The 10333-nt window shown below is 55.4% G+C and overlaps 2 protein-coding genes across 2 annotated transcripts; one reads left to right on the top strand and one right to left on the bottom strand.

Moving 5' to 3' along the window:
• Nucleotides 1-568: 568 nt before the first annotated feature.
• On the bottom strand, nucleotides 569-1860 carry CHGG_03984 (uncharacterized protein; the record flags this gene model as incomplete). The annotated part of the gene is made up of 5 exons (XM_001223197.1): nucleotides 569-937; nucleotides 1008-1318; nucleotides 1419-1510; nucleotides 1571-1787; nucleotides 1842-1860. 5 exons carry the CDS (start codon nucleotides 1858-1860, stop codon nucleotides 569-571), a joined length of 1008 nt encoding a protein of 335 aa, XP_001223198.1.
• A 2029-nt stretch (nucleotides 1861-3889) lies between these two features.
• CHGG_03983 (uncharacterized protein) lies at nucleotides 3890-5582 on the top strand (the record flags this gene model as incomplete). The annotated part of the gene is made up of 3 exons (XM_001223196.1): nucleotides 3890-4044; nucleotides 4099-4441; nucleotides 4569-5582. The coding sequence occupies 3 exons, from the start codon at nucleotides 3890-3892 to the stop codon at nucleotides 5580-5582; spliced, it is 1512 nt and encodes a 503-aa protein (XP_001223197.1).
• Nucleotides 5583-10333: the final 4751 nt, after the last annotated feature.

Here is a 10333-nt window from a genome sequence, read left to right as displayed (position 1 = left end):
TGTGTGGGTTGTGTGGGTGAGATGGGGGGGTTGGGGTTTTGAGGGTGGTGGTGGTGGTGATGTTTGGTTGAAGGAATATACAGAGGGTTAGGGGCGTGAAAAGTGCAAGGGGTGCGTTTTGGGGGCTCGAGAATGCGCGGACCCCGCCGTAAGTTTGGCAGAGGCCGCGTTTGATTCTGGTTCGACGCGCGTGGTTCGATACGGCCGGCCAATTGCACTCAGTCCAATGCAGTCGGTCGCAGTGATTCGGTGGAGGCAGTTGTAGTCGGGGTGCAGTGTGATGCGTTGAACTGGAATTAAACAAGGGCGCTGCCAAAGTTACCGCGGGGCTTCAATCCTTTGGGGCCCACTCTGCAACCACCGGCCATCGACTGGGCATGAAATGGAATGCCAGAGATCAACAGTATCAGACATTAAACCTCCATCACAAAAGCTTGCAAAACACCGTTCTAGTCACTACAAAGATAAAGGGGAGATTATTACCACCGAATTACCTACAACCTGGTTTCCGATATCTCGATAAAACAAATCGCGCCAGATAAACCGTCGACCAACGTCCCAAGCAAGATTAATCACGAGCTCCCATCCCCCTTTTCCCAGCGTCGACACCGCCCGCAGCACCCACTCGACCCAACTCCCGCCCCCCTTTTCCATCCATCATCAACGAAGCCCCACCCCCTCCCGAGAGCGGGCAGACATCTACTCGGCCAGCAGCGGCGCGCGCTCGGCATCGGGCTCCCTGCGCTCGGCGCTGCCACCCCACGGCACCTGCCTGCCGGTCCAAGCGGGGCACGGCGACGATGATGGTCAGCACAAACAGCACCGCCATGATTGGTGAAGGCAAAGATCCACTGCAGCGCCACGACCTGCCCGGAAGAAACTGGGCGACCCCGAGCGACGCCGACAGCACGCTGAGCGCGAACCCCATCGTGTAGTCCTGTTGGAGGCGGGTGGTCAGTCACTCTGTCTGTCTGGGTGCATCCGAATTGGAGGGCGAGGGGACACACCTTGTACAACACAATAAAGAAGCCGCCGTAGGCCAGGATGGACCACACAAAGATGTTGGCAAAGATGCGGGCGACGAGGCTGTTCTGGTGCGGGACCATGATGGCGCCGTTCCAGTACACGGCCACAAAGGTCCAGGCCAGCGGGCCCGACACGGCCGGCAGGTGGATGAAACGTGCGTAGGCGTTGTGCCGGAAGTACAGCGACGTCAGGTTCGCAAAGTTGATCAGCAGCAGCACCTCGGCCCAGACAAAGTGCGACCGCACGAACAACATCACGAAACCGAAGTGTAGTAGGTTGTTAAGGATGAAATCTGCGATGGGCAAGGTCAGTTAGGTTGTGTTTCTTTCTGTGTGTTTCTCCTTCTCTCCCTCTTGCTCTCTTCCCAGCTATGGTTGGTTGGGAGGACGTACGGCTTCCCACAGCGCACGCTGCGTTGACCGACTCGGTCTTGGTCGAAAACAGGTGCGAAATGTAGCCGAGCTGGAGAACGAAAAGGACGATCCTGTTTAAACCCGGTCAGTTCAGTGTAGTGAGAAGCAAAGGTAGGGAGACGGAGACGGACCAGTAGATGGACGTAATGATCGGGTTGAGGGTGAACCCGGAGTGGTGGTCATGGTTCTGGTGCCAGATGGTCCCGCGATGGTGCTTGCCATCGCTCGGCGGCTCCAGGGTGTAGTAGACAGTCACGATGACCGACAACAACCAACTGGCCAGCGTCAGGATCTTGTACCAGACGACCGAGCTCGCGCTGTGCGAGTCCCGCTTGGCGAAGGGGTTGACTGAGATGGTGCTTAGCATGGCCGCTTGGGTGATCTGTTGTACTGGGAACCTACTTTGATGAAAGCGATCCATTTTTTTTCGGGTTGGTTCGCTACGATTCCTTGCTCGGAATACCTGCAGTGGTTGCGGTCAGGGCGAAGGAACGCGGGGATGGCGTTTTATGTAGGGGCAGCAGATGGATGGGCACATGGGCAACAGATGGGACGGACAAGGACGCCGGCAGGGTACGCGTCCTGCACAATACCAAGTATGGCCGTACTTTCTTGGTGGCGGGGGTGGCATGCAGGTTTTAAGGTTGACCTGCATCCTGACATTGATTCCAACGAAAGACCAGGAAGAGAGGCATTGATCTCGTCCAACCGATTGGCTTGATTGGCTTAACCTTGCCGCGCGTGTTTTGGCTCCTCCCACGGTCTGCCGCAGCAAACCGGGAGTTGGACAGTTGAGGATGGCACTGCGTCACTGCTCTTCTTCTTTGGACATGTCCGGCGCACCTCACGAACAACGCACTTTACTCCCAGCTGTTCCCATACACCCGTCCCTGCTCGGCTTCATCTTAACATAAAGGTACGTGAGGTTCGAGCCCTCGCCAATGCTAGCCTTTACCGGAAACTGGAAACATCAACTAGGAGACTAATTAGGTAGCTTCGTTGGATTCGGTGAATGGATGGAGTGGGCGTTTCGAGGAGCAAATGCGGGGAAAGCCTCGCGAATGAAAGCCCCATGAGAGGGCATTGTGATTGGCTAAAGTCTGACGTCATGACCCCGCTTGCCTGCCTCCACGCGTTAGTCCTGTGCTTCGGCTTCATGACGAGCTTCTCCGGCATTGCTCGGTCGAGCTCGAAGCGACCATGCATCCTGTAGTGCTTGAGCTGCGAGAGGGCATCCAAGAGATTATCAAGTTACCAAGCAGCCAAGTAAGATCGATCGGAGAATTGGTGGCTGAGGTGGCTTGTCAAAGCCTGTGCTCTTTCCATTGGTGGTCACCTGCCGAATTACTGCTGCACGCCTTATTTCCCATCACATCTAATTTGGTCCGCGGACCCTCGAGATTCAGGCTGTTGTTCTCTTTCCTTCCTGTTTGCCAAGCAAGCCAGGCGGTTGGAATTCCGAGTTTGCTCTCTAACCCTCCCACCCCATCGTCGAGGCGGTCCTCTCATCCATTGTAACCCCCTCTCCGTGGCGCCCCGAGGCCACGCCGAACCCAACACCTCCCTGCCTCATATTTTACAAACCGAGACCGGTGTATGTGCTGCACTGAAAAGGAGGCAACAATCGGCATCACGGATTGCAATGCGGCCCAATGCAGGCGACGGTGAATTGTCTCAATTCGCTCCCGCTCTCTCACACCTCGCTAACTCAAACCCGGTCACAGCCCGCCGTCCTTTTGTTCTTCACGGGCACGCAAGGCGTCCACCATCCAACTCATTTACCTACACCGCCTCCGTATCCGAAACCGTGGCCACCTGCTGTTCGTGAGCTGTCGCCGAGCTGGCGAGGTTCTTTTGCAATGTTTTCTCGCCTGACTGCTGCCCAAGGAACAATGCGCCTTGAAGACGATTTACTCATATTGGCCCTCAGCAAATCTCGAGGCTGTGCGAATATCGAGGCCAAAAAAAAAAAAAAAAAAAACCAAAATTCAGCCGCTCGCCGCAGTCGCCGCAGTCATCGCCAATGGCAGCATCGACAGCTTGTCCACCGCTCTTAAGCTGCGGTTTTGTGGATCATGCCTGAGCAGGGTCTTTTTGCTCGAGATGAGCGGCGGCGCTGACCTTTGTGGTATGAATTGTCCACCCCAACATGCACTTTTGATCTCGATCGCCATCGACTCACTTGATTTTCGCTGAATTGGCCCTTCCAACATGCACAATCGTCTTGGCGGTCAAAAATACACATGCCAGATTTGGAAAACAACGGCCGTGGGCTCCCACGCGGGCGTCTTTCTCGGTCCGCGCCCTATGTCGAGGCATTCGGGCCTCCAAAAGTCCCCATTCGATGCCAACACATACCATGTGCGGAACTCAAGATATAAGGAATACCATGTGTGCGGGCATGTGTATGTGTGTCTGTGTGTTTCGCAACCTCCCCGACCGCGGACACAATGGCTGATAACTTTCGCCCTCACCGGACAAATGCGTCCAGGATCCCCGAGAAAAAATGGGAGAGCTACAAGTCGGTACTACTTGACAAATGCCAGACAATGACATTCGCCGAACTCGAGCGTTACATGAAACGGGAACACAACTTCGCTGCAAAGTAAGCCCATCAAACAGACATTGGCACCATGCCATCATCTAACTCGCCTTATAGCCGGCGACAATTAGGCCACCGCATCCGGGTTACCTGGGGCTTCAAGAAGTACAAACGGGGTAACTCTCCCGAAACGTCGCTTTTGGAGGCACAGGCTCTCTGCGGGGGTGGTTCTCGCTGTGGTACTGTACCTACCAATGGCGCTGCTTCTGCCGGAGACGCCGCGTCTCGGAACCCGTGCCCACCACCGGTTGTAGCTGGCCGAGTCCTGCTGGATGTCCCTCCCCCCATGGCGCAGCCTCCAGCTACGCTGGGCCGCGCCGGACCTCGCCGCAGTGCAATTCTCTTACTCCGAAGCGAACTGGGCAGACGTCAAGACTCGGGATCTCTGGCTAGCGGACATGTTAGTTGGCTTAAGAGACTCGCGCCACGCATTCGACATCCATGAAGCGCGGTGGAAGGACGCGCCTTCAAGCAAACACACGCTTGCCTGCATCGGTACGGCTCAATATACAATACAGCTCACGAAGGCACGGGAGATGGCAAGGCATGATGCCGAGCCAACCCTCGGACACGCGCGATCTCAGTCCTGGGTCCCGACTTTTATGGACCTTCTCAATGCCCACACATATGACTGGGGCTCTGACATGGAAAAGGGGCTGGGACAGATTTCGAGAATCTTCAAAGGCATCCTCGAGGAAACGACCGTCCATGACGGCGTGCAGTTCAACCTCGTCGAATTGACTCGACGGAACATAAACCTGGACATTCCAGCGTATACCCTCTTCCGCTCTGCCCTAGAGTGGTATAACTGGGCAAATCCCGACACGCCTCTTGATGCACCTCACCTTCTAAACCAGTTTATCGTCCAGCATCTATCAGCCATCCGTGGGCTAAAGCAGATCCAGGCTGCCCTAGACCTTGACATCGACTGCCTTCCATCGTGCATAAGATGGTGCAGCGCCGTCTTGGGCGGCAACCCCCAGGTCCCTCCCGAGGTTCGCGGTGCCGACGGCGACATTTCCATGGAAACCTTCACCGTTCTATGTGTCCTCTGGCGTCCCCTATCAGGTAGCAACCTGCTTTCCAACAGAGTCGTGACACGCAGCCGCGCCACACCCTCCCCAGACTGGGCGACCACCACCGAAAAGCAGCTCGGTATTCGGCCCCCTCAACTCCTGTGCACGGTAGTCTGCATGATCATGGCCGCTGCCATGCAACAACAAAACATGCACGCCGGACAGTCACTCTTGGGAAGGGCCCTTGCCGGCGCCAACATCCTGGACGCCTTAGACTCTGAGGACTTGCTCCGCCTTTTTCTGAACCAAACCTGCGCCGATATCTGGCGCCTGAAGATCCAAACGGATGCGGATCGGGGCTTCCCCATCTGGCGGTACAAGGTGGACACCCAGAAGATGGAGCCCTTCCGCAGATTTGTCGCTACGTCTCTTGGGATTCACGACTTGCCCATACTTGAGCAAGGGGTCATCTTCGACGAGCTGGCCTTGGCGGGTCCGGAATTTCCCGAGGATGGTTACTACTGATGCCTGGTTTCTCTTCCTTTTCTTTCTCCACTTCCTCTTTCTTGTCGTGCTGCTCCCTACCCCTGTTTCTTCTCTCGTTCCTCTTTCTGTTTCCGCTTTGATGTCTTCACCAGGAGAGGGTCACGTCGGCATACGAGCCGATCCAACTCCACTTTCACTCGAACCACTACAGTTTTCACGAACACCAGAAATGAGGCGCAACAACCGTCATACATACAGCAAACGAAGCTTTCCAGACCTTAGATAGATCCGTATATTTCTTATATATTTTGGTAACCCTCTTGATCCACCTTTACACTGCCCTGAACCTCTTTCTTACCTGCTCCTGTAACACGGAAGGTTCAATAAGTCACCTTTACTGCAACAATTTGATAGCTTCGATGTTCTGGGTTGGCCACAGCTATTACATTCCTCTGAGTTCGTAGGTGTATCCCCACTCGCTTTAAGCCCTCCTATTTTCGTGTCATCATACATGAAGTTGCAAATCCCCCCTTCAGGTTGGCTCGAACTCTCATCTCCTTCCGCAGGACGAAACCAAGAGCTGAGAATCCCGACGAGATAGGATCATAACAAAACAACCCGCACTACTCTCAACAACCCCTGACAAAAGCGCATTCTTAGTTGTCGAGGGAGGCTGAATAAACGGTAGCCTTGAAGCCCTTGCTCCCGCCATGTCCTCGAACCCATCCCGCCATTGACATCCAACTCCCCCTGACCCCATTTCCTTTGATGGCAAACCACAGTATGCCAATCATCATGCCAAATCTGCTCAACGAACAGACAGAACCTCCCAGGCCCATTCAGGGATAACTTGCCGGCTGCCAAGAAGAGCCGGATTAATAAGGAGTCGTTAGCCATATATGGCCGTGCCTCGGAGGGCGGTGCGGGGGCCGCCGTGCGGGTTTCTCGATATCGGCCTTGACATGTTATGCCCCTTCATCCTCAGGCTCATTTCATCTTTCCCCCTCCGTTTGTTGTGTTTTGTCGGGAACGAATGCCGCATCTGCTGAACCTAGCCCGAGTCTCAGCTCCTGTTCCCGTCCTTCCGCCCTTGATAACAGTTTAATATGAGGAGCTGTGACCCTCGCTGGTGATGCTCGGGGGCGTAACCATGGCGGCCGCTCCTTGGAGCAGAACGACAGCGGGGCCTTTTTGGTGTTCAAGTCGGTCCCCTAACTCAGGGTCTACCAGCTGAGAGGGTGGAATTCCATGGAATCGATAGCGGTTCGTTACCTCGTAACCTTAAAAGCTCGGGGCGTGCAGGTTATATCCTCTCGTTTTCTGTGGTCCCGTATCCCTTCTTGACTGGGTCGTGTCCGGCATCTCTCCTAACTTTTACTTTTCTGGTCCAAGGATTGTTCATGCGTTAACATCTGTGGTCGTGATTGGCGTCTACATTTCTGGCAAACGAACTTTTCTCTCACATCAATGGAGGCAATGGAAGGATGTCGGTTCTTATATCTCATCCTGAGAGCCCAACTACAGCAGCCGTATCACTCGCCCTCTTCTCCCGAGACCACCAGAAAACTCCATCCTAATCTACACAAGACAGCCGCGGCCTTCATCCACCACGGCTCGCAACGGAAGCTTTAGCCAAATGCCGTTCCTGCCGCCAACGAAGCAAGGCTACGGCCGCGGCTGTCTGGCCTTGAGGGCAGACCCGCGCGGCGAGGTCAGACTCCATTCAGCCTGCAAGGCTGACAACAAGTACAACATGCAGCCATGTCGGTTCAACAACACCAAGGGCTTTGGCAATCGATGGTGGCAAAAAGGTTGAGCCGAATGTCTCAGGCTTCCGAAGCCGCGCAAACATAGACGACCCTCTTCGTCTCCCCTGCCGTCCCATGATCCTAGCCTCAGCCGATGTCAGAGAATGGGTAGAGGCTAAAGCCTCAAACGTGAAGGCGACGGGATTCGACACGGGAGAGCACGCCACGCTGTGTGGCGGCGGGTGAGTTCCTGAGACACGGAGTCAGCTGACATCCACTCACCCCCTGAGAAGGCGGCAGGACGAGACCCGTGAGACCTACTCGAGAAAATGACTTGGGCTGCCGCAGGTTGCATCCCACAAAGGCAACCTTCTCGAAGCTCGATCACGGAAGCCGAGAGATCCCCAAGCACCACCTCCCCAGACTGTGCCCTCCGGTCTCGCCCGTTCAGTGCGGGCCACGGTTTCTTTCTCGGCTTTCAGTAACTAGGCCTGTCCCTGTTGATGCCCAGATGCCGGCGTCTTGTCGACGCACATCCGATCGGATCGGACGGAGAGATCTGGCATTTGCATTGCTCGGGACCCGAGCTGCATCCACATCCGCGTGGTAAGGCAACGTGAGGATGCATCCGGCCGCCGTTCATACGTCCATTTCCCACTCAACCCGTATGAACTAGAAAGGTGGACGCGGCGGATTGGCACCTGTTGCCTGCCGCCTTGTCGTCCGTCCCGTCGTTACAGCATCGCCCTCCGAGGGGAGCCAGGGTAGATCAAGAGTAACGGGGAAAATAACGACAATGCGGAGAGAAAGAATGCGGGCTGCGAGAGATCATCATACCAGTGTGACGCTGCCACAGGGCGGAACAGGATCGCCCTCCTTTCGAGACCAGATCAGATGAAAAGTGCCGTTGCCTGACGCAGCTCTCTATGCGGACTCTTCTCGAAGGTGGCAGGGACGGGAGGCATTGGACAGATGGAATGTCGTCCGGTCTACAACGCGCCACGGTCGAAGGGGTTCTCCCTCTTAGCACCCTGTGACCCAAACTCACGGGATAGTGGCATCACTGTGGCTACGATTGGATCGGCAGACCAGATCCAAAACACGGATGCGGTCTGGGCATGTCGTGTGTGGGTTGTCGACTATTGTCCGGAAGCCTCAGTTGATTTAGCAGCCGCTCGTCCCTAACCAGATAGGGGAACCATAAGTCAGATGTGCTTGAGGTCTGCCTAAGGAGGCGAGGGCAAACTGTCAAGCGGCTGGAGAAGGCGGGCAACGGCCACCAAAAACTGGAAAGCGCACAAGAAGCCTGAATATGGTCTCCTGTTAATAGACTCCAAACAAATGCGCAGGCGCAGGGGGGACGGGCAGAGAGTCTTTCGCCGCCGGCCGTTGTCAGGTATGTGCAGTCCTCGGGTAAAATGGGCCGAGGACAAGCAACGTTTCTGGGCCCAAACTTTGTTCTGCATTTCCCCAGACGAACCGCGAATCTGCAGGAACGGTCGGGGTCATAACGGCAGGATGCTAGTAGCCACGATATTTCGTGTTGAACGCTTGGGCAACAACGACGTGACCCAACACCGCTACGAGAACGGTAGGCTTCTAGAAGCAACGTCTGAGAAACTGAACAACGGTCATCCTAGTAGTGTCCCGCGTGTTCACTATGCGGCGAGGAACCCCACAGATAGAAGACTGGTCGAGGTCGAGTCCTTGAAACAGGAAGGAAATAGTTTGACAGCTTTCTTTTCATGCATCAATCTCGAGGGAGGCGAAAGTAGTTCGGACGAAGGTGGGTGAGAATGAAGATGGGACGAATCGACATGATAGGTTGACGGCAAAGGAGATGGACGCCGTTTGATCGCCAAACTTAGTCATGAGGTTATCATCGTCTCCGAAAAATCGTTGCGGGAAAGGTTTTTACTCCCCGCTCACGATCTGTTGGCGGGGAGTTTCCCGTTGTTTGCTCGCGGCAGCGGCAGCGGCAGCGCCTGCAGGGCACAGGCGGATTCAAAACACAAGTTGTGTCAGCGCGGCCGGCAGTGAGCTCGGCTCCCGGCTCGGACGCACTGCGACTCGAACTGCAGCCTTCTAATGGCTGGTGGAGAAGGGAACGCAGCATTCTGCTGGAATGTTACTGAACCAACATCGACATTGCCAACCCGAGGAGACAGCAACTGCAATGTTTACTTTCCTAGAAGCCGCAGAAGACACCTAGGGCCGCGGAATGGATATATGGCGTAGACCTTCAGAGTAGACCTTGCGAGAACCATTGCGTGATCATGCTGGCTCCGATCGAGGATCGACTCGGGGAAATGCTTGTGAGGTTCTGAACAGATGTCAGGGGTTGTCCACAAGGGGGGGGGGGGTTATTATTCTTGGCAGAGGAGAGAGGGGCGCCTCGAGCGCGATTGACATCCGTTGGTTGCCCAGAAACTCAGTCAAATGTGGTTCTCGGCCGGAAAAGTGACTGCCTTGCGAGTGTATCTCCCTTGGGGTCTAGTTTGTAGATTCTGGTCTCCCAGGTGTTCCATCTCGGTGATTTGCTTCGTGAGACTCGGAATACCACCCACCTCTCTTCCCCGCAAACTCTCCGGCTTAAGCTTTGGGGATCTCACAAGTGCCGTTGAGGCCGATGGGATGGAACTTCAAGCGGAGCGGAACTGCTCTATTGAGCCAACGCCATGGCGTGTCGCCACACAAGGCGCCGGACGAAAGTATTACCGACTTCGCTGCCGGGAAAAACACTCTGATCTTGAGCTTGCGTCAACGGTCAGCGGGATGCTGCCTTGGCGCCTTCTTCTTGCAAGCGAATCTCCAGCCACCAATGGCCCCGGACCATCTCTGCTTCGTGATAGGTACGGATCCGGCTGGGGGGGGTTTCCTTGAGTGATCGCGGACGATCTGACCCAGGCGTGTTGGACAAGGACAGGCTAGCTGTGTGGCCGATATGGTCTTTTGCGAACGATTGCAGACTGAAGGCAGTTCCCATTTGCCGATATGGTTCCCGTCGTGTGCGTGTGCTCGTCTCGATACCTCCTAGTCCGA

The sequence above is a fragment of the Chaetomium globosum genome, genomic scaffold (genome assembly GCF_000143365.1).
Source record: "Chaetomium globosum CBS 148.51 scaffold_4 genomic scaffold, whole genome shotgun sequence".
NCBI classification, from domain to species: domain Eukaryota; kingdom Fungi; phylum Ascomycota; class Sordariomycetes; order Sordariales; family Chaetomiaceae; genus Chaetomium; species Chaetomium globosum.
Note: the sequence above shows the minus strand (reverse complement) of the source record. Positions and strands in the feature narration are given on the sequence as shown.